This window comes from Grammomys surdaster, unplaced genomic scaffold, assembly GCF_004785775.1.
Source record: "Grammomys surdaster isolate TR1022 unplaced genomic scaffold, NIH_TR_1.0 263, whole genome shotgun sequence".
Lineage (NCBI taxonomy): Eukaryota > Metazoa > Chordata > Mammalia > Rodentia > Muridae > Grammomys > Grammomys surdaster.
In genome coordinates, this window is record NW_021604704.1 from 3171883 (window position 1) to 3197117 (window position 25235).

At 39.2% G+C, this 25235-nt stretch overlaps 1 protein-coding gene across 5 annotated transcripts in view; it reads left to right on the forward strand.

The window, feature by feature from the left end:
• Positions 1-25235, forward strand: part of Cask (calcium/calmodulin dependent serine protein kinase) — a 337083-nt gene that overhangs the window by 255733 nt on the left and 56115 nt on the right. For all 5 annotated transcript variants that reach the window (XM_028776008.1, XM_028776009.1, XM_028776011.1 and 2 more), the window contains 2 exons: positions 4429-4550; positions 24780-24857. In XM_028776008.1, coding sequence (XP_028631841.1) covers positions 4429-4550; positions 24780-24857 — 200 coding nt within the window. The remainder of the gene's footprint in view (positions 1-4428; positions 4551-24779; positions 24858-25235) is intronic.

The window sequence follows — 25235 nt, forward strand, 5'->3', positions numbered from 1 at the left end:
AAATGCGTGTGTGTGTGTGTGTGTGTGTGTGTGTGTGTGTAATTACCACTACTACCTGTATTTAAAATCTGAAGAAATAGCAATGGGGAAGCCCTACCAAGAAAAAGTCTTTGTGTCCATTCATTTTTATTACTTTTTTTTCACTGAAACATGATACGTCTTTTAGATCGGCTTGGTACATGATTAGAGATACCCATTGTACACATTTTTCAGACCTAAAATGTGTTTCGTGGTTCTGCTGGTCAAACCCAAAGAAAGAAATAAGTAGACTGCAGAACATGGTGATACAAGCAGAGGCTGGAGGATCTCTTATTATAAGTTCTAGGCCAGCCAGGGACACATAGAGAGTGACCACTGTCTCTAAAATAACAAAAACAAAATAAAACAAAAAAGAAAGAAAGCATAAGGCTAGACTAGGTTCTTTAAAAAGAAGCTGTTGAATGGTCACAGTTTGGGCTACAGTATTGCTCAGTAGAAGAGTATCTGCTAGCTACTAATGGGCCCTGGGTTCAATCCCCAGCTCTGCAAATAATAACAATAACAGTGGCCAAAGGTGAGGAAAGATTTTAAGATTGGACAAAAACATTCGTTCAATTCAAAAGATGAAAGAGAAATTAAAACAATAATTCTCCTACATAATTGCAGAAAGTTAAAATTAGGTATGTTTGCAGAGCTGGAAATAGGCAGTTTGCACACAACTGAGGAAATACCCCTGTTTATGAGGAAGAATCCATTAAATGAGTCCTTGTTTGTGTATAAGCTATAAGTCACTAAAGAAGTGACAGATAAGGAGGCTTATTAGAGCATTGGAGATCATGGGAATGCAGGATAACAGATGTCTTCCATGTTCTCAGAAAACATTCATCCACTGGCCCCATTGGCAGATACATCCCTTAGTTAAGATAGGGACTTCCTGCTCATCCTCCTCTTCCTCCCCAGTCCTATCTCAGGATCATTCACTTCAAGGTGTAGTTTGCCTACTGCCTACACTAACCTGAGAGTCCCCTGAGGCCTTGAGAGCATATTTCTCTTTTCCTTGAAGTCCCTACCTAGTACCTGGCCAAAGGCATTCAGTTCAGTAAGGAATTTGGTCATTGTCTGACACAATAGGGTAAAGTTGTGTGAGCTAGTAATAGAAACTAAAGACTTGGGAGTTGCTGTTGTTGTGAACTCTCCTTTTAATTTATTATTTTAATTATATGTGTGTGGCAGGGTGGGTGTATACTGTGTGTACAGGTACTCACAGAGGCCAGAGACATCAAACCCCTCCCTCTACAGCTTGAGTTACAGGCAATTGTGGGCTAGGAGTTGAATCTGAGTCCTCGATAAGAGCAGCAGGTGATCATAACCACCACACCATCTCTGCAGCCCTTATTCCTTATTCTAAATGGCTTAATCCAATGCAAAGCAGACCTGCCTTGCAGATCTTATAACTCTTAAAAAAAAATAAATAACCCATATTGACCAAGTAACTCGTGGAATGTGTTAATAGGACAAGAATGACACAAGTACTTGGGGAGTTCACAGCTCAATGAGTGAAGTCCTCCTGGTCAGGTATAGGTGGCTGTGCTTCCCAGTCACCAGCCTGGCCATCTTATTTTTCATATAATACATGATTGTTTTGTTTTAATCTCATTAATCAGCTGCTATATAGTTTATCTATATTAGCACAATAATTACTAAAATTACTGAATGGAACTAATAACTGAGTTTTCTGCTGACTTTTAAGTATATAAAAAACCCTATTTCACTGATATTTTTATTATTTTAGTTTCATAAGTTCAAGACTTTAGAACTGGTTTTAACAATTTAATAATCCCGGTATCATTTAATTCTACTAGCCATGGTGTGGTTTGGGGAGTCAGAGTTTCATAGGGGCATTGGGGCATAATTTTTTTCTACATGTTCTCTTAACTTTCCAAATCTTTCAATAAGGGAACAACGTTGGCTTTGTGCTACTTTACAGAGTTTTATTATTGTTGTTCTTTGGGACTCTTGTTTGTTTTGGTTTTATTTGTTTGTTTGTCTATTGCTACACTAAGCAAGGTAAAAATCCTAAGAGCAGGATTGTGTCCCTACATCTTTAGGAATAGCAGAGGCAATGAGGGCTAATTCCTACCTTGTATCTTTTTGTCCCATTTGATATCTACTTAATGTTTCTGGTGAAAATCTCAATAGCCTGGTAGACATAAATTATCCAAAATTTAAAAGTACCAGTAGTTACTTCCCAACAATTAAATGATTAAACTGGCATATCTGTGCAATGGATTATACAACTCAGCAGTAAAGAGGAACAAACTGGACCTATGTCACCATCCTTACTGTGATAGCTACTAAGGTTTTTTTCAGATGGTATTTTCAGAGAAACTTAGATCTTTTTGTCATTTTTTTACAAGTACATTACATCTGTAACTGTCCCAAAATAAAGACAGATTTTTCTTAGTCACAGTAGTTTCCATGTTGAATGTCACATGATTTGTGACTTAAACACCAAAACTTGATGTAACTAAATGGCAGTGCAAACATAACTAACTTATGCAGCAACTTATGTTTGCTGTTATAGAAACCTTGGAACATATGAACGAAACCAGGATGCACTATGTGGGAAAATGATAGCTATTGCCAGACTTCTGTTGTACTTACTTCTATTTTCTCCACTCTGTGTGTGTGTGTGTGTGTGTCTGTCTGTCTGTCTGTCTGTCTGTCTTGTTTTTTACCATAATTAAGGAAATATAAGTTCCATAGTTTGTGTCTACTTTTCTAAATTTTATACCATATGAATCCTCCTAATCTTTAAATTTTTTTCAAAAGCAATTTTCGTTCATCTATATATTTCATTATGTGAACATCCTAATAATTTATATAATCATTGTTTATTAGATTTATCTACAATTTATAAGATAAACGTCCTTGTACAGAATCCTTCTATTTTTCTCTTTAGGGTAGATTTTTGCAAGTGAAATTAGCGCATTGAAACACATAGACATTTAAGGATTCTGGTCTATGTTGCCAGATTACCTGCTGGGGAAATAACCCTGACTTACATTCTCACCAATAAGCACATTGTAATATTAGGATAGGATCTGAGAACAAGAACTAGAAACAGTTCCTAAAGAATATTTTATTTTTGTCTGAAACAGGGTTTTTCATACTGAATGCTGACATTTTGGGTCAGATAACTCTTAGTTGTAGGGTGCTATCCTAGACATTGGAGAATATTCAGTACCACCCCTCACCTCTACACTACAGGCCAATAGCCACCCTCCTTCCTGCTATTGTCACAACCCAGAGTCACCCCAGACACTAAGAAATATCCCCTTAGAGAGCAAAATCAAAACCCCCCACACAGTCAAGGACCACTGATCTGAAGATTTAGCTATGAATGAAGCACTTATTCTCAGACTTCCTTGGTATATACAAATGTGCTCAGGCCTCTTGGGATTCTTTTTTATGGACTGTATCTTTGCATATTGTCTGTAATGTAAAACAGGTTGACTGGTTCTTTATGACATTGTCAGGCATAGGTGGGTGAGGAAGTCCTTGGTCCAGTAAAGGCTGGACACCCCAGTGTGGGAGAAATCGTGGGTGGGGAGGTGGGAGTGGGAGGGGGGCATATCCTCATAGAAGCAGGAGGAGGGGGGATGGGATAGGGGATTCGGGGGGGAATGGGGATAGGGGACTACATCAGAAATGTAAATAAAAAATCCAATATTTTTTTTTAAAAGGCTGTGTGAATGATTTAGTAATGCACATGTGTATCTTGCACTAATGATACCTTTCCTTACCATTTCCTGTGGTATTTGGATGTGCCCATTATCCATATGTCTGTTAATCTACCAGCCCTTTGTCATCGAGTCTGTATAAAAGGACCTGAGACAGTGACAGCGACTTTGCTTCTCTTGACTCCATATGTACAATTTCAAAAAGGAATAAATAGACTGAGGTCTTTGCTAACTAAAACTATAAAAAAAAATTCCAAGCTTATTTTAAGTATCAAGCGTTCTCAATTGATGGTCTGTGCCTCTTATCTATAGTTTCTTGTACTGTCAGTACTTAATAAAATGCCCACCTATGTTTATACTATTTCAAAAGGCCTTAGGGTCCTGATACCTTTACTGTCTAGCTGATGTATAAATTGCTGCCCCCAGATCGTCTATTATAATAGCCCAGTTATGTTGACAGAATGTTTTAATTTAAACATACAAGGTTAAGTTCACTTTAAACGCAAAATACTTCGTTGAGGACATAAACACGAGGTATTCTGCCCTTTAATGATATGAAGCATTTGAGCATCTCCTTCATAAAAACATAAGCCCTCTCAGTTCTCATGCTCATTGTTATTAAATGTAAGCTTAAGGTTGCAAAGGTTAATGTGACATGTACTATGTAACTATGTACTAGCAGTTTCTTTTCCATTTGTCCCCTCAGGAGCCGTCTCTCAGGTGCTGGACAGCCTAGAAGAGATTCACGCACTTACAGACTGCAGTGAAAAGGACCTAGATTTTCTACACAGTGTTTTCCAGGATCAACATCTTCACACACTGCTGGATGTAAGTCTTGTCTTTTTTTATATTTTTCTTGTTTGAAGGACATTTAGTATTCAGCAGACCTCTTTATAGGGAGTCCCAGATCTTACATCATAGCAGTCTCTTTTCAACTTCTTTGTATCTATGAAAATGGGAAAAACTATCTAGTTCAGATTCCAAAGTAGGATAGTGCATATGTGTAGTACACAGTATAGCCTAGTCAGCTACAATGGGGAAATTGTGTGTACTTATAATTTGTGCATGCAAGTGATGAACAAGATTTTTACAGAGTGCACCACAACCCTAAGTTACCAACGTACTGTTTTATTTCTACTATAACAAATTATTCGTCTTAACAGTGATTTCTTTCACGCACATACATATTTAATATTGCTGGGACACTGGCATTTGTAAATTTAGTACCCTCTTCAAATATAAGACAGTGTTCCATTATTAAATTTGGCAGCAGATTAGGACCCAAACAAACAAAAAGAAACCCAGAAGCTTAACCAGATGTGGTGGCACATGCCTCCCAGCACTCAGAAGGTAGAGGCAGGCAGATCTCTGAATTTGTGACCATCTTGGTTTACATAGAACATTCTAGGACATCCAAGACTACATGGTAAGACCCTGTCTCAAGAAAAGAATAGAAACAGAAACTGACCATTTGTTCTATGCCTTCAGTGTATTCTCAGAAAGCTTGGTTGATTTCTACAGTGAAAATCTTGGGTGGTTCTGATGGTAATATTGTATCTCAGTTGATGTGCAGGAAGCTCTTTCCCTTAAGAAGAGAACATAACTTCTTTGGGAGACCTAGAACTGTTTGGTACTTCTCGATTCACCTACCAGATTGCCCAGAGGCAAAACAGGATGTACTATAAAACATCTGCTAGGTAATACTGGGGCAGGAAAGGAAAAAAAGGGCTTCAACTGATTGGTTATTTGATGACTAAATAAGTATGGGGTTCAAGTGGGCAATGTTAACAGTGCTAAGATGTCCTGAAGGGAAGGAACTTTTGAGGTTTACTTAATACTATTTCTCAGGTGCAGATCTTTTACTTTGAAATCCTGTAAAGCCCTGTTTCGATGAGGAACACTATGGGGAAAACAAAGCTTAAAATGTTGCATCGTGTTTCAACCTCATGCTGTATAATTATAGTGATTGAATGGGGGCTTCTTGTCATAAATTTGGTCAACTCAAATTAACGATCAGATTTCCTTAGTTCCTTTAGCTTTGGAGGTAGGTCCATATTTATGAGGCTGTGTGGGTACATGTGCACATGTATGCACATGCTTGTAGACGCCTGACATTGACATGGACTGTCTTCTTTGGTCATTCTCAGCTTTTGATTTTTCTAGGCCAACTGGCCAATAATCTCCAAGGACTACTCCCACCCCCCACCCACTCCCCGGAATTGAAGTTACAGACACAGTGCTGAGCCCAGCTTTTTAATGTGGATTATGGGGATCTGTCCTCAAGCCCTAATGCTTACACAGTGCACACTTCACTCACTGACCATCTACCCCTCCCCTGGTTGGGTTTTTTTATATAGTGCATATATGAATCAGCTCAGTAACTGCTATAACAAACAGTTCTAAGTTATGGGTATAGGGGCTGGAAAGAGAACACTGCTGTTTTTCCCGAGGACCCAAGTTCAATTCCCACCACCCACATCAGACAGCGCACAAATGCCTGTAACTCTAGGCGATCCAACACTCTCTTTTGGCTTCTATAGGCAATCCTATATGCATTAGCACATAAAAGTAGTGTGGAGCTGGTAAGGTGGCTCGGCATGTGAAGGTGCTTGTTGCCAAGCTTGATGACCTGAGTTCAATCACTGGGCTCCACATAGTGGAAGGAGATAATCAACTCTTATACACTGTCTTTGACCTCTGACTTTAGAATGTAAGAGACCTAGAAAATACAATTGAGACAAAACTTAGATTAGACATGTAACTCAGTGGTTGAAAATCTGTTTAGTATGTTCAAGATCCTTGGTTTGATCCTTAGCACTCAGGAGACTGAGGCAGGAGGATCACAAGTTAGAAGCCAGCCTAGTGTGTATAGTGGCACTGCTCCAAAACTAAAGGGCCAGTGAGATGGCTCAGTGGGTAAAGGCACTTGCTGCCAACCCTGATGTCTGAAACCCACAGAAATTTTCTCCAAACTTAATCCACAAAGTTATCATCTGACCTCCACATGTGTGCTATAGCATGTGACCCCCCCACATACACATCTCTCTCACACACACAAACACTACTAGTAGTAGTAGTAGTTGTTGTTGTTTTTGTTGTTGTTGTAAGTAAATTAAAATTTTAAAACAAGAGAAAATACGAATGAGTAGCTCTTGGGAAGAAACTTTTAAAACTTTGCCTGTCCATTTCTCCTCCTTTTACTACTCCACACTCCATGCTTGGTATGGATTGTCTTGTTTGACAAGATCCTTTTTTTTTTTTTTTTTATTGGATGATTTATTTACATTTCCTATGTTGTCCCCTTACCCCATCCCCCACCACCCCCTCGGAACCCCCAATCCCCTCGCCCCTCCTCCTTCTTCTCTGTGGATGTAACCTCTATCTACACCCCCCCACTCCCACCTCCCCACCCTCAAAATTCCCACCCCCTGGGGCATCCAGCCTTCATGAGGTCAAGGTTCTCTTCTTCCACCTGTGACCAGCAGGGCCCTCCACTTTTACATATTCAGCTGAAGCCCTGGATCCCCCACTAAGTGCTCCCAGGCTGGTGGTTTAGACCCTGGGAGCTGTGGTTGGTTGGTATTGTTGCTCTCCTCATGGTGCCACAAACCCTTTCAGCTCCTTCAGTCTTCACTCTAACTCCTCTATTGAGAACCCCATGATCAGTTCAATGGCTAGTTGTGAGCATCTGCCTCTGAATAAGTCTGACTCTTGAAGGCCTCTGAGGAGATATCCATATCAGGCTCTTATCAGCATGCACTTCCTGTCTTCCACATCAGCATCTACCTTTGGTGATTGCACATGGGATAGATACTCAGGTGGAGTGGTCTTGAGACGGCCCCTCCTTCAGTTTCTGTCCCTCACTTTGTCTCCATATTTGCTCCCTTGAGTATTTTGTTGCTCTTTCTAAGAAGGACCGAATCACCCTCACTTGGTCTTCCTTCTTTATGGGCTTCATGTGGCCTGTGAGTTGCATCTTGGGCATTTCAAGGTTCTAGGCTAATATCCAATAATCAGTGAGTGAATACCATGTGTGTTCTTTTGTGATTGGCTTACCTCACTCAGGATGATAATTTCTAGTTCCATCCATTTACCTAGGAACCTCTCGAATTCATTGTTTTTAATAGCTGAGTAATACTCCATTGTGTAAATGTACCACATTTTTTTGTATCCATCCCTCAGTTGAAGGACATCTGAGTTCTTTCCAGCTTCTGACTATTATAAATAAGGCTGCTATGAACATAGTTGAGCATATGTCCTTGTTATATGTTCGAGCATCTTCTGGGTATATGCCTAGGAGTGGTATAGCTGGATCCTCGGGTAATGCTATGTCCAATTTTCTGAGGAACCGCCACACTGATTTCCAAAGTGGTTGCACCATCTTGCAGTCCCACCAACAATGGAGGAGTGTTCCTCTTTCTCCACACCCTCGCCAGCATCTACTATCACCTGAGTTTTTAATCTTAGCCATTCTGACTGGTGTGAGATGGAATCTCAGGGTTGTTTTGATTTGCATTTCCCTGACGACTAAGGATGCTGAACATTTCTTTAGATGCTTCTCGGCCATTCGAGTTTCTTCCGTTGAAAATTCTTTGTTAAGCTCTATACCCCATTTTTTAATAGGGTAATTTGGTTGTCTGGAGTCTAATTTCTTGAGTTCTTTGTATATATTGGATATTAGCCCTCTATCAGATGAAGGATTGGTAAAGATCTTTTCCCAATTTGTTGGTTGTCGTTTTGTCCTATTGACAGTGTCCTTTGCCTTACAGAAACTTTGCAATTTTATGAAGTCCCATTTGTCAATTCTCGATCTTAGAGCATATGCCATTGGAGTTCTGTTCAGGAACTTTTCCCCTGTGCCCAAGTATTCGAGGCTTTTCCCCACCTTCTCTTCTATTAGTTTCAGTGTATCTAGTTTTATGTGGAGGTCCTTTATCCACATAGACTTGAGCTTTGTACAAGGGGATAAGAATGGATCAATTTTCATTCTTCTACATGTTGTCTTCCAGTTGAACCAGCACCATTTGTTGAAAATGCTGTCCTTTTTCCACTGGACAGTTTTAGCTCCTTTGTCAAAGATCAAGTGACCATAGGAGTGTGGGTTCATTTCTGGGTCTTCAATTCTATTCCATTGATCTTCCTGCCTGTCTCTGTACCAATACCAGGTAGTTTTTATCACTATTGCTCTGTAGTACAGCTTGAGGTCAGGGATGGTAATTCCTCCAGAAGTTCTTTTATTGTTGAGAATAGTTTTCGCTATCCTGGGTTTTTTGTTATTCCATATGAATTTGAGAATTTCCTTTTCTAACTCTGTGAAGAATTGAGTTGGGATTTTAATGGGGATTGCATTGAATCTGTAGATTGCTTTTGGCAAGATGGCCATTTTTATTATATTAATCCTGCCAATCCATGAGCATGGGAGATCTTTCCATCTTCTGAGATCTTCTTCAATTTCTTTCTTCAGAGACTTGAAGTTCTTGTCATACAGGTCTTTCACTTGCTTGGTTAGATTCACACCAAGGTATTTTATATTATTTGCAACTATTGTGAAGGGTGTCATTTCCCTAATTTCTTTTTCAGTCTGTTTATCTTTCATGTAGAGGAAGGCTACTGATTTGTTTGAGTTGATTTTATAACCAGCCACTTTGCTGAAGTTGTTTATCAGGTTTAGGAGTTCTCTGGTGGAAGTTTGGGGGTCACTTAAGTATACTATCATATCATCTGCAAATAGCGATATTTTGACTTCTTCCTTTCCTATTTGTATCCCTTTGACTTCTTTTTGCTGTCTAATTGCTCTGGCTAAGACTTCCAGTACTATATTGAATAGGTAGGGGGAGAGTGGGCAACCTTGTCTAGTCCCTGATCTTAGTGGGATTGCTTCAAGTTTCTCTCCATTTAGCTTGATGTTGGCTACTGGTTTGCTGTAAATTGCTTTTACTATGTTTAGGTAGGGGCCTTGAATTCCTGATCTTTCCAAGACTTTTATCATGAAGGGATGTTGAATTTTGTCAAATGCTTTCTCAGCATCTAGTGAGATGATCATGTGGTTTTTTTCTTTAAGTTTGTTTATATAGTGGATTACATTGATGGATTTCCGAATATTGAACCATCCCTGCATTCCTGGGATAAAACCTACTTGATCATGATGGATGATTGTTTTGATGTGGTCTTGGATTCGGTTTGCTAGAATTTTATTGAGTATTTTTGCATCGATGTTCATAAGGGAGATTGGTCTGAAGTTCTCTTTCTTGATCCTTAATGGTGACAACCACTAGCATCGTTTTGTGGACCATGGACTGATTCAGGTTGCTGAGTCCCAAGAAATTGGTATATGTTATTCTTGTTAAATCAGTAACACTCTAAATATGTAAGTCTGAGACCAGAAGCTTTAAGCTGACAAAACACATAAGAGTAAGTTCTTAAGGATGACTGAAGAGCATCTGAGGACTTGGTTTGCCCTCATCATGGCTTTAAATTTAAGCAAGTTTGGCTTTCAAGAGGACATTGTTAGAATTTAAAGAGAACAGAATTACCGTAGTGTTGAAATACCTGTCACTTGCAGCAATGCGAGTGAATCTGGGGAGCATTATGATTAGTGTAATAAGCCAGACACAGAAAGTCAGCTGCAACATGATGTCACTCGTATGTGGGATCTAGGACTGGTCTCATGGAAAGTGGGTAGAAAGAATAGTCATTATGAGTAGCTGGGGCTGCTGGTGGTGGAAGGATGAGAGGATGGACAATGGTCCAAAGTTGCTGTGAAGAATGTGATCTGGTGATCTCTTGAACAGTAGGATGGATGGCTTTGGTTAACAGTATCATATTAAATATTTCCAAATAGCTACAAAAGAGGATTTTAAGTATTCTTACCACAAAGAAATGATAAAGGTATGAGATGAAAGATAAACTAAATACCTTGACTTGATTGCTGCCCAACATCCACATATTAACACATCACACCACTCTCTACAAATAATGTTCAGTTATTATGTGCAAATTTTAAAAAAGGAAAAAGTCGCATTCATGTATCTACCACATGTTGATAACTAAACTTCAAAACTTCACTCACTGCCTGTCATACCTCTGAATGCTAGTATGTACTGCCCTTTCAGTAGGAAATATGATGCCCCACGTAATTAATATGATTTTGTAGGAAATTTTATGCTTGTTTTCTAAAACTGTAACCATAATTCAGTAAATGAATTAGCAAAACCAGAAGGCTAACTCTAGGAGTAGTTTAATTTAGATGTTGATTTATACATCAACTGTCAAATAGTTGAAATAGTGTTTTATTTTTTAATACTTTAAAGTCTTGCATTAGAAATAAACGAGGGTTTTATTTTTTAATACTTTAAAATCTTGCATTAGAAATAAAAGAGTGCTTGGGATCCATCATATTTCATATGGCTGCCGTCTTTATTGAAGTGCCTTACTGCTTAGAAAGAGTTTTTCCATTTAGCCTAAAAACTACAACCCTCGATTTACCATTTTGCATCTTTGAGATGACATTAATTTAGTAGACATGTTTGGAATAGAATATTTTTGGAACTCAGAAGTTTCCTAAAGGAAAAAAGAAGTAGAACATTTTACAGTAACCTACTGATAATGGTTTTTTTTTTGTTGTTTTTTTTTGTTTTTTTTTTTTTTTAGCAATTTGAAGTCTGAGAAAGGAGTCACAACAGTTTGAATGTGTAAAAACATTGCTAGTCAGGAAATGCCAAACTGTGTTTCCAGTGAATTCTGGACTTAAATGTCTGGAATGAAAAGCCCTGAGGATCTTGGGAGGCCAAGTTATAGGCAGCCCCTACCCTCCATCCAGTCTTAAGGAGTCATCAGCCTTGGCAGATACAAGCTAGCTGGGTGGTAGGCCAGTGGTAGTGGTCTCTGTTCTTACAGCTGAAGACCAAAGCGGTCTGCTTTAGGGAGTCACTTATTCTACCATTTCTAAGTGACGAAACAAAAACTTCCTTGTGTCTGTTTCCATCTCAGTAAGTAGTGAGAACTTACTTCAAGAAACAGGAGAGTGAGGACTGAAGGAGCTGAAAGGGTTTGTGGCACCATGAGGAGAACAACAATACCAACCAACCAGAGCTCCCAGGGTCTAAACCACCAGCCTGGGAGCACTTAGGGAGGGATCCAGGGCTTCAGCTGAATATGTAAGAGTGGAGGGCCCTGCTGGGCATAGGTGGAAGAAGAGATCCTTGACCTCATGAAGGCTGGATGCCCCAGGGGGTGGGAATTTTGAGGGTGGGGAAGTGGGAGTGGGGGGTAGGTGGGGGTTACATCCACAGAGAAGAAGGAGGAGGGGTAAGGGGATGGGGGGTTCCCGGGTGGGTGGGGGATGGGGTAAGGGGATAACATATGAAATGTAAATAAAACATCCAATAAAAAAATGACAATTATAAAAATAAAAATAAATAAAAAAAAATAAGAAACAGGAGAGCTGAGAGCTGGGTTGCTGGCTCTTTTTAATGTGGCTGTTTCAGTATACCATTAAGCTTGATGTGCTTACTTTTAAAGAAGCAACCTAACACAAATACAATTAGGAATAAAGCAAGGATTGTCCACTCTTTTTTACTTACTTTTTAAAAGTTATGACTGTATATTAATTGTTCAAAATGATTTGTTTCATTGAGACATTTTCATGCATTGATTAAGTTTAATTCCCCATTATCCTCTATTGTCCCCCAGCCTCCTTCTATGGTTACCATTCCTCTCCCCATATAGTCCTCCCGCCCCCCTACAGTTGTGTCCTTTTTTTATAAATATAGATTCTCCATGTGGGAGGATAAAATGTATTTCTTCCTGAACTTACTTCTTTTGACTTGGTACTCTCCAATTCAATCCATTTTCCTGTATATGACATGATTTTGAAACCTTCTTTTAAAGAATCTTTAATACCACATTTTATTTATCCATTCAAACGATCATCCACTCTTAACCACTTCTATTGAACATTGCACTAGAGGTTCTAAGCAATTCAATAAGGCAAGAAAAACATTCAAAGCATAAAGGTTGGGGGTAAAAATGTAAAATTAATATCTCTCAGAAATGTGAAAGTCTTTCTGTTTTCGTTTTTGGTTCTTAGTTTCTTTTTAAGATCGAGTTTTTCTCTGTAACAGCCCTAGATCTCCTGGAGCTCCGTTTGTAGGCCAGACTGACCTCAAGCTCACAGAGGTCCTCCTGTCTCTGCCTCCTGAGTGCTGGGATTAAAAGCATGCACCACTATGCCTGGCTTACATACAGAAAATCTTAAAGAAACTAATTCATAATCTAGTCAAATTAGTATTAACTTTACCATAGTCATAAGATAGAAGATCAATATCTGTATCTATATAAGCAAAAATAATGTAAAAATAAGAAAACATTTATATTATCACAAAAAAGAGGAAAATGCTTAGCAGTAAACTGAACATAAGGATTACTTACTTAAAATTAAAATGTTGCAAAAAGAAAGTAAAGAAGAACCAGATAATAGAGAGGTATATTTATTAAAGAATGAGGAGTGGCTTGTAACATTAGCAGTCCAGCAACACAGCTGCTTTCTTCTCAAAAAAAAAAAAAAACACACTTCTGTCACACTTTGTGTCGCTCTCCTTTTAAATTCATTTTTGCAACTTACTATGGCTTCCAAAAGTAATACTAATGTAACATTAATGGTTTTTTTAAGCAGCAGGAAGATAGTGAAATTTTCTTCAATGTAAATATTCTTACCTATAACCACAGATATGCAAGAACTAGAGCTAGAAAATGAGGCTTTAAAACTTTAAAATATAGAAAAGATATTCATATCAGAATGCAAATATCTCACAGTTGAGCCAAGTCTTGTACTTAATATCAAGAGGCGCCTGCTCCCAGGAGGCCCTATTAAAATAGGGACTAGGGATACAATTCAGTGGATAAACTGCTTGCTTAGCAGGATTGGACACTGGGTCCCATCCCCAGCACCACATAAATCAGGTGTGATGGTATACACCTGTAATGCCAGCACTCGAGAGATGGAGGCAAAAGTTCAAGGACATCCAATGCAGAGCCTGCCTAGGATACCCAGGAAGGGTCTGCAAAGATAGCTGAACAAATAAGGGTGCTTGCTACGAAGTCTGACAACGTGATTCTGTTCTTGAGACCCAAATGCTGGAAAGAAAAATCACCTACAAGTTGTCCTCTCACCTCCGCTTGTGTGCCATTCCCAGGCAAACGCACACGTACAATAAATAATTTTAGAAGGTTTTATTCAAGTAAAGGCTGCCTAGACTCTATCCTGTGATTGGTTTTCCTCCTGATTTTTGTTTTGTTTGCAGGTCGTTTTCCTTTTTTTTTTTTTCCTTGCTTGCTCAAGAACAGGAGGTGTGATTTGTTTCTTTCTAAAGTTCATTTTAAAATGGTTTGCTAGCTCAAAAACAACAATCAAGTTAGGACATCCAAGACTAATGTCTTAAGTTTGTCAGCAAAAGCTGCTGAATCACCAGGCATCGCCACATTGGTCTATAGTGTTAGGCCACCAAAGGGACAGTTTTTTAGACTGAACTGTGAAGTCAAGCAGATCTTATTTTCTTAGACAGGAACAGTTCATCATGAATTTTTCAGGCAAATGGATGGAAGTAGAAAATATCATTCTGAGTTGAGGTAACTCAGACACAAAAGGACATGCATGGTATGTCCTCACTGATAAGTGGATATTAGCCTAAAAGTACAGAATTCCTAGGATACAGCCCACAGACCGTAAGAAGTGTAGCAAGCAGAAATGCCCGAGTGAGGAGGCTTCAATCCTACTTAGAAGGGGGAAGAAAATAATCACTCACAGGAGGCAGAAGGAGGGAGGGTCTGGGTGGGAAAGGGAAAGGGGGAACAGGATCAGATATGGGACAGGGGACAGAAGAGAAGCCCAGAGAGCCAAGAGAATTAATGGAGATAAGCAGCCAGGGGGTTGGGGGGGGACCCTCTAGAAGGTTCAAGAGACCTGGGAGGTGAGAGACTCTCAGGACTCAATGGGGGTTCCCTTAGCCAAAATGCCCAACAGTGGGGAGAGGGAACTTGTAGAGTCCACCTCCAGCAGGAAGACAGAGCATCAAGGGGAGAGACAGGGTTACCAACGCAGAGTCAAAATTTCCGACCCAAAAGTGACCCTGGCGAGTTTTATATCATTTTGTAAATCACAGAATCACAATAATGCATAATCATTCTTAGACATGTAAAACAGTTTTCTTTCAGTTTATAAATGTATAGTTCCTTAATTTTTTTTGAAAATATCATTTTAAGTTTACAATATTCCTTTCAGACCTGCATAGACTATCTTTGCACTATCTCATTTTTAATGTCTGAAAGGGACTTTCATTTTTGGTTTTGTTTATATTTAAGAGTTGGGTTTCCCCGGGCTGTCCAGGAACTATGCGGTTCAAACTTCCTGGGTAGGTCTCTAAGCTGAAGATCTCAAGTTGGTATAGTAACTTGGACAGGAAAGTAGAGTTTAGATCTCAGAAATTTTTCTCTAATTTACAACTTCAAAAAATAATCTTTGACTGTGTACAACCCTCAAAAAAGAAGGTTGTCTTTACATAGACAAGACAAGGAGGGTTAAAGAGAGCATGAAATAGGTAATGAAGCCTAAGAAAAATCAGAGAGAGAAAGAGACAGATGAACGCTGGTACAAGAATCGGTTTTCAGCCTCTCCAAGTTGTCAACCCTATTTCCTTCCATCTTGGGACCATTATTTGGGTTCTTTTGCTTTTTTCTGCTGGTCCCTGGCTCTCAAATAGGCAGACTAACTCTGTGATACAACAGATAAATAATTTGGTAGCAAAACCTACTCAGATACATTATCATAAGTTAGCTATGGAGGACCACGAGACTCAAGATGAGGTTGTTACTTTATACAGGGTGTTTCCAAAACCCATCTCCACCCAACCTAAAAGGGGGGGACTTCTGCCCCTAGACCAAGCAGAGAGGGGCCACCCAGAACCCCCTCTGACAGGCGATCTGAATTCTTGCTTAGGCTGAGAGGCTAAGCACTGCAAGGGAATATCAATAAAAGATAAAAATATCTATCTGGGTTCCCTGAGGGACAAGCCTGACTGCATAGGGGTTGATGTCAAAAATATCCCCTCTCCAGGAAAAAGACATCGGGACGGGTATGGCCCTCATGCCTCACTGGACAACGACAGGGGGACTGGAGCCATTACAAGGTCCCCTTCAAATACTGGAGATCAGGTCTCTATCCCTGCCTTCGCAAGTTTAGAATTGCCACAGCCCTTTTATACTTAGAGAAGGGAGGAGATGTCAGGGGTAGCCCTGCTTACACACTGAAGGCCTAAAATCAGCCATAGGCCTAAAATCAGCAATAGGCCTGTCATACATGTATACTAACACCAAGTCTTGGGTCTCAGTGGAAAAACATTAAAACAGATGGCTATAAGCTAATGTCAACAGGCAGCTTTTGTGGAAATTTACAAGCCTGAGTAGTCATAGACCTTGTAAATAGGTAGCCTTGGCAGACAATACCAACTTAGATAAGGACAAGTGAGTCATAGGCAGAGTCATAGTGACTTGTCCCCTGGACCTTCACCCAGCCGATACCCGGTTCTGAAGATATCTGTATTCCCCCTGAACACCCACACTCCAGTGTCATTCCCTTCCCCACATCCTGCCTTTCTGTGTTTATACCCCTGTGTAAATTAATTATGATTTGAGAAAAAATTAAAAAAAAGAAAAGAAAAAAATCATCTTCGAAGTGATAGTTGCTTGTCAGTTCCCTAAATTTTAGTATTAAATCACCTGCCTTTCTCTAACATTTTGCTGGATTTCAAATGTATTACATGTGGAAAAAAAAAGTCCTTTTGCCTAGTACTTGTCAGTTCACTAAGGCGTGATATTGGAACTTGGTTCCTGTTCAGCGAAGCTGTGAAGGGATTCTCTGACAGGCTGTCTCTCATCCCATCACTGCCATTTCATGCAGCCTTCCTCACACTCTTACTATCTGTCTCACTATGCTTGGGGGCACATTTCATGATTTTGCAGCTAAATATGAACTTGAATTCTTTTCCAACAGAAAGTTGTTTCAGTGTCTTTAAAGTTAAGTGGCTGCTAGTAAACTTCACTGTTCTTTGAAGCCCTTCATTTTTTGATCTATACTTAGAGTCTTGCTCTAAAAGGTACAATCTTATCTCAAGTGGTATATATTCTTGTCCTTTGATAAGGTTTTCTCTGTGGAAAAGGCTGATGGGCCACATAGCCCAGGGATAGTTATTTCACAGTATCTTCCCACTAATTTTAATTATTGAATATTTTAAGTAGATATGGAACAAATCCCTAAATGTGGACTACCTGATAAATAAAACAATGAGCAATCACTTCTCCTTGAGAACTAAGAAATCAAGAGTGAAATGTAATGCTGTATGGTGTTTTAAAACAGAAGCTTCCTTTAATGCTTTACAAGTAACTTAAAAGTGATTGATTTCCTCTATCTGTTGGAAAGCCCATGCTTAGACGATAGGAACTGCGTATTACTACTGACTTTACTGTGCTTTCTTTGGACCATCTGTAGAATTCAATTTCCCAATGGAATTACACTGACTCTCCTTGAGACAGAGGTGCAGTGTGTCTGTGCAGCTGCGTGTGGTCGAATCTGACCCAGTGCCAAAGACAGGCAGGGAACAGCCCTGTCTGGAAGTGACAGAGTGTGAGACAGCCTGTTTCCCTTGCAGCTGTTCACATTTCCTTGTTTTTCCCTTGATTCTATGTGTGTGGTTTGTGTGTATGTGTATATATAGTGCTGAACTTGGGTAGCCGATTTCTCTAGAAAAAGAATGCAAACAGCCAGAGTTCCACATCCTTGTTTTCCCTCTCGGAATAATCTAGTGTGACATCTTTCTATCCCCTCCCCCACCCCTTCAGCATGCCAGCCTTATAACTATGCATCATTATCTTCATATTTAAGAAATGCAAATGACAAAAAGCAATCTATTTTGATGTTACCAGTCTACCTTGAATTTAAATTTCTGGAGCAGACATTGCAAGTCATCACCCTCAAGCCAAATCCAGCCATCCACTTATTTGATAAATATTTTACTGAAACACAGCTATGTCTGTTCATTGTTAACAGCTGCTTTTAGACAACACAACAGACTTTAATAGTAGTGACAGAGACCAGATAGCCCCTAAAGCCTGAAAAGCTACTATTTGGCCAGGATAAGATCAAGATCTTACCGTTACTTAATATGACAAAACCAGCAACTGATTGACTTCCAAATCATAAGTAGTTTATTTTTGCCATGATCTATGAATAGCATTTTCTCCCATGTCCTCCTGAAATATTACTAAAGGCACCTCCCTAGCACGGGTTGTTAGTTGTTATCTATTGATAAATTCTAATATAACCCAAAGAGGTCTGATGTGAGACAGAAGACCATGCTCTCTCTCATTCCCTGCTCCTCTAGTTGTATACCCCAAGTGCAGCATTTCACATAACTAGACATCAGTTTTCTCCTCTTTGTTGGTCAGCTTTCAGTTGCTATGACCAAAACGCCTGAAATGATCACCTTAAAAGAAAGAAAGATATACTTTGGCTTATAGTTTTAGAGGTTTTAGTTTGTTCTCCCTATTGCTTTGGGCCTATTGGAAGGCAAAACATAATGGCAGAAGAAGCTACCCACCTCATGACACACAAAAGGCAAAGAGAAGAACCGAACAGAATACTAGTGTCTATTTCAAGGGCACAGTCCCACTGACCTACCTTCCTCCTACTAGGCCCCACTTAAAGGTTCCACTACCTCCCACTAGTGCCACAAGCTGGCAGTTGTCCCTTTTAGTCCATAGGTGCTTAGGTGGCATTTATCCAAACTATAAGATTCTCTTTAAAATAAAGAAATAGAATATACAAAATGTCTTTGATTTCAGGGGAAATTTTTTTCAGTGTGCAAGCAGGATCAAATAGAAATTGTATCTGGTTCCCAAAGAAACAAGCTAAAATAAGTATTTCCACTGTGTTTATTTTTGTGGTACTCTTTTTTAAAAAAAAACAAACATGTATTTATAATTTCTACATACAAGTTCCAATTTTTATTTTTTGAAGAAACATTTATGAAATGTTACCTTATATTGGAAAACTCAAGGGTCGTGGAGAAGAAAAAGAATCCCTTACACAGCATGTTCTATAATCACCAACATTAGACGGCCACTTCCTTTTTAGTTGTTGTACCCTTGATGTGGCAGGCATGCCAGTGTTGGTGCTGTCCTGAGTTGCAAATTTACAGCTTTAGCATTGTTGGCACAGACAACAGCTAGTGTCAGCAGCATACCCTTGTCTCCTGACCCGTGATGTTACCCATAGCTCCTATTTCTGGGTCTTCTTGCTCTGTGCAGACAGTCCTCTTAGACAGGACTCCATCAGAATAGCCTTGCACAGGTTACCTCTCATACATTTCTTTGACTTATAGGAAGCATATATTCTTACTTTAATATGTGTTGCAAGTGTGGGCTATCCAGGAGAGGCATAAAAGGAAGCCCTTACACATAAAAGGAACAGATTTGAGTCAGTTTTCACTTAACCTAAAATACCACATATTGAACCTGCCCAAGGATTCTCTGAACAAAGCTATCCTTCCTAGTGTACCAATGTAGGCCTACAACTTGCTGCAACTTGGCAAGCCCTGGCCAGAGACCAAGGCAAGAAACTCTACTGTCTGGAACTTCCAGTTCTGGGACAAGCTTTTCTGAAGAGTTCCCTACCCTTCACTCTTCCTAGGGGGAAGAACAGTTCCCTCTCCTTCTCTTCTCAAGAAGAAGGGGAAATCAAATATGAGCTCTCCCCAGTTCTGTGATTCCTACACGTCAGGCTTCTGCCTCCATAGGCAGAATGAGGCCTAGACCAAGTGTGGAAGGAACCCTGGCTTTTGTGCTGCAAGCTCTACACCAGCACTGCCAGCTTCCTGTTAGCCTTAGTTTCCGTTCTTTTTTATTATTCATTGAAGTGATTTTATTGCTTGTACACAAGAGAATGTATGCCACTAAAGCAGAGGCTGTGGATGACTCATACTTCTAATTGGGTGGGAGCATCCGCTTAGTCTTTTAGTAACAAGCCAACTGGTGAATTCTGCTCTCTCACAATCAGGAGGAATTTAGCATCCTTATCCTTTCTGTTCTGCTTTCTTAATCAGATGGTAGAGATCCTCAGGGAGATCAGGGGCAAGGCCATTGGACTGAAGGATTCTCAAGATTTTATTACCACTCACCAAATGGACCTGTGCCACAGCACCCGTCCATGATGGTGGCAGTCTGACAGCAAAGACAGTTCCTGTGTGTGTTTGTGCACACATGCACGCACATGTGCATGCACTGTGCATGTATGTATGCATGTGTTAGGCCATATCAAGAGCACAGAGGAGTTTTATCTGAGCACCTTCCTTACAATATAGCCATGAAAGTTCTGAAACTCCAGGTACCTGCATGCCACTCAGAAAGTCATCCTAAAGCTAGAACTGTGGTTATTCACTGTTATCTGTTTTTCTCATCTGTAAAATGGGAATAACAGAGGCACCAGCCTTGCAAGATTAGCTGTGGTTAAGTGGATACACTTATATTAAGGTGTTTGACTAGTAATTAGCATCTAGAAAGCGCTCAATAAAAGAAGCAGTCATTATTGTTCCTAGTGATGCAGGTTGAATATCTCTTATCTGAAATGCTTGAGAACTGAAGGGTTTTATATTTGAGTATTTCTTTTCCAATTTTAAATATTTGAGTACACATGATATTTTGGGGTTAGGAACAAAGTCTAAACATAAAGTTGAGTTATGTTCCATATATAGCATGTACAGTAAAAACAGCCTGAAAATAATTTTATACAACATTTTTAGTGTGCCTGGAATTTGACCACAACCCCTCATGTGAGGTTAAACATGGAATTTTCCACTTGTAGAGTCAATTCGGTGTTTTAGAGGGTTCGGATTTGGGGACATTCCAGATGCTGGAGCATTTCTGATTTTAAAGCATTTCAAATTTGTAATATTTTTCTTTTATTAAAAATGGATTTTTTTCCTTACATTATATATATATATATATATATATATATATATATATATATATATATGAATAACACATTAAAATAGGACAAGACAAACCAACAGAAAGAAAAGAGCCCAGGAGAAGGCACAGGAAATAGACCCATTCATTTGCACACTCAGGAATCTCATGAAAACATTAAGCTGGGCCATAATGTATAGACAAAATACCTGTAAGGTAAAGAGAAAAAAGAAAGAGAGGAGGAGGAGAAGATATAGATATAGATATAGATATATATATATATATATATATATATATATATATATATATATTTTAAAAAACTAAAAGGTAAAATTTTAAAGAGGGGAGGAGGAAAATGCCTGACATAACATTGTGAGACAAGGAACCTCCAAAGGTGCCATTGAGTTCGTTTTCTGTTGGCAATGTACTTACTGCTGGGTATGCAGCCTTCACTTAAGAGTAGTTTGTTTCCCCAGTTGAGACTACCTTGGAGGAAACTAATTTTCTTTTCTTTTCTTTTCTTTTTTTTGTTTTTGTTTTTCGAGACAGGGTTTCTCTGTGTAGCCCTGGCTGTCCTGGAACTCACTCTGTAGACCAGGCTGGCCTCGAACTCAGAAATCCGCCTGCCTCTGCCTCCCAAGTGCTGGGATTAAAGGCGTGCACCACCACCACCCGTCGGAACGGAAACTAATTTCCATGTGCCAGTGGTTATCAGTTGGAGATAGTGTCTAAATTAAAGATTGGAACATATACTCACTTCTCCTTTCAGTCTAGGACCCCATCTGGTGCAGACCCATTCAGTCCCTGTGCATGCTGCCTCAGTTTCTATGAGTTCATATGTGTATTGATCCCATTGATTTAGAGGCCCTTGTTTCCTTCTGTCTCTTAACTCTTTCAGCGCCCTCCTCTTCCACAGGTCCGCTGATCCCTGAGGGAAGAGATTTGATAGAGACATCCCATTTAGAACTGTGTTTCGAGGTCTTTCTATGTGATATCTGGCTATGAGTCCCTGTAGTTATTTTTAATCTGCTGCAGGAGGAACCCTCTCTGATGGCTGAACAAGGCACTGACCAATGAGTCTAGCAGAATATCAGTAGGAGTCATTTTATTGCTACGTTTCTTTTTCAAAACAGTAGTATTTAGTTTTTTTCCCCAGGGTCCCTGGGCTTTCTAATCTCAGGTTTTGTCACCCAAGCAGTGTTGGATATGGGTTCCATCTCACAGAATAAGCAACTAGAATGACTGTTATTACTCAAAAGTTAGTACTAGATAGAATAGTAATGTAAAACTCACAGAGCATATAAGAATGCCTCTATTGGGCCCAAGAATGTCTCCTAGGCACCAGCTAAAAGTCTTCAAGACAGTATACTGAAATACAGGTCTTCGATGTTAGCAGAGTCAAAGCCCTGAGTACTGTGCAGAGCACCAAGAAACAAAACCTTCTAAAAGAAACTATACTGCCGTAAGAGCTAGAGGACTGTGCTTGACACAGTACGACCAGGTTCAAAATCAAGTCTCTGGGTTCAGGAATTGGGGGATGCTTGCTGCTCTGAGTAAAAGTTGATGTGCATTTATTAATTGTGTAAATAGCAATAATACTCATATTTGAAAGTGTTGGAAGTGTGTTAGGAATAGTCTTTGGTTAGGAAAAAAGTAAGGGTTTTTTAGGTAAAACATTTTCAGTGCAGACAAGGTAGGGTGACAGTGGAATCAACCTAGAAAGCCTTGAATTAAGGTTGCTATTCTTTTAAATGGATTTGAGATCTTTCTTGCTGTTATTATTATTCATCTAAGTTCTTTAAATTTTGGCTATTAATACTTTGACATCAGGGATAACTAAGTGTCTTTTAAATTGCACTTGTGTGTGTGTGTGTGTGTGTGTGTGTGTGTGTGTGTACCTGTGTGACCATGTGTGAAGGTCAGAGAACAATTTGTGGGAATCTGTTCTCTCCTTCTACCAGTGAAGGTTCTAGGGATTGAATTCATCATCAGACTTGATGGTAAGCACCTCTACCCACTAAGTCATTTTGCTAGCCCACTAAACGGTTGGTGGTAGTGGTGGTGTTTGTTGTTATTTTGGTTTTTGAGACAGAGTCCCTCTATTATGTAGTTCCCACTGTCCTGGAACTCACTATTTAGACCAGGCTGCTCTCAAACTCACAGAGATCCACCTGCTTCTACTTCCAGGGTACTGGTATTAAAGACATACACTATCATCCCCAGCATCACTAAATGTAGTTTTTAATCTTTTAAAAACTATGTTCTATGGTGGGGATTATGGGATTGCACACATGTGGATTTTATAGGACACCCTTTGAGAGTTGGTTCTCTCCTTCCACCTGGGAATCAAGTTCGTGTTAACAGGCTCAGCTAAAGGTGTCTTTATATTCTGAGCATCTCTCAGGCCTTTACATATTGTTTTATCTTGATAAGAACACAACATGGTATTTACTCTCAACAAAAATATAAGCCTGTTATCTACAAATGTAATGTTATAAGATTCATTCATCTTGTAATTATAATATATTTAAATATTTATAATTCATGATGTCTTTTGTTTTGGATTTTTGTGGTAGATGGCATTCACTTTGATGAGATTTTCTTTTTAATATTTTATATATGCAGTATTTCATTCCTTTTCATAAATTAGTCTGGGAGGCTAGTCACTACATTATTTCTGTAAGCAGGGCATTGTGGTATGCCCTTTAATCCTAATACTTTAGAGGCAGCACAGACCTAACTCTCTGAATTCAAAGACAAGTAGGTATCTACAAATTAGAGGCCAGCCTGGTCTACATTATAAGTTCCAAGCCAGCCAGGGCTACATAGTGAGACCCTGCCTAGATATATTTCTATAAGAAAGCACTTTTTTTTTATTCCAAATTTTTGTTAGCAATTACTAGAGATGGAAATATTAAGATGACAGAGACCATATATATATGTATATTCTCCAAGGATTTGGAAAACGTTAATAAAATGTTTGAGTAGCATTTTACCATTCTGCTCAAACTATTTATTCAGTCTTCAGTTCAGTAGTTCTCTCTTAATTAATGGCATCATGTCAAATGGCCCCTCCTATTTTTACTTTCTCTTGGTCATTTTTGTTGCCTCACTGGCCTAAATATTTCCAAGTCATCTCGCATCTAGTTATAATTTGAAGAATGTTCACAGTCAATAGTTCACCTCTGGACTAGCATTGGTATGCAGAGAATAAAAAGATGGGGAACAAAACCACTCCCAAAATCTCAGGCTGTTTTAGAGAAGTTGGGAAATAGAAGCCATCAGACTAACAGGGGTCATTTTTAACATTGTACTTTTCAAAACAGTCCAGCTACTGATGCAAGCCATTCCATTTGAGGTAGAACTAGTATTGTAATCAAACTTCTAAACTGCAGTGTATTTTCTCTGACAAATTAAATCAATGGTCTTTATCAAGTTGATGTTTGATTCTTTGAGGTTTGGGGGGGATTGTAAATACATTTAGATCTTTTTCAGTCTTCTCACAGTCCTTGAATTTGCAAAGCCAAAAGAGACCAAGTTTCTGTCCTCAACTCCCTGCTGAAGTCTCTCCAGCACTAATTCTGTTAATGAATAGCCCTAATAAGACCTAATATCACTAAGAATCCTCCGTGAGAACATTCTTTCCTAAAAGGAGTTGCTTTTGCCCTTTCCCAAGATCTAGGCTTCTGTGAAAATTCTTTCAGACTCTTCTTGGCCAGAATCTGTTCTTTCATTTCACTCACACTCCCGTTAGTGAACGTTGCTTCTGGCCGGAGGGAAGCACTGGGGTTGCCGCTGTATTGACAAATGTTAATTGCTAAAGATAGAATTTTGGTTTCTCTCTTTAAAAGCATTTACTTTAAAAGATGTACATAAAAACTCATATTCTGAATGATGAACAATTGCAAAGAAGACCCGCTGATATCATCATCTCCCTGACTTTTTAAGAGGACAAATATTGTTTGCTGAAGTAATAAACCGAAAGCTGGAAACTGTAGCAAAACATGATGTGTATTGATTGGATTTTTCTTCTTTGCTTTTTAGCTGTACGACAAAATTAACACAAAGTCTTCACCACAAATCAGGAATCCTCCAAGCGATGCAGTACAGAGAGCCAAAGAGGTAAGTGACATATTTTTCTCAAAGTACTTAGCATTGTCACATTTGCTATTTTTACTGAAGATGTCTGTGCATGTTAAGGGGCACACTTCTTAGGATGGCAGTGTGACACATGCTCAGATTGCTAAGTTTATCATTGAATAGCCATGTGGAAAAGATAAAGTCTCCACAACGGGAGCTCCCAGGTTTCTCCTTCTGGTTCTGCTGTGCAAATGAACATATTAGTTGTTTGGAATTTTTATTGTCTTTTTTAAAAAATGTTACTTTACTGTACCTGGTAGAAATAGACATGCTTCAAATTTCTGAGTTGCTTTTTTAATGTGGTACTATGTGGTGGTTAATGAACTTTAATGTGGTACTATGTGGTGGTTAATGAACTTT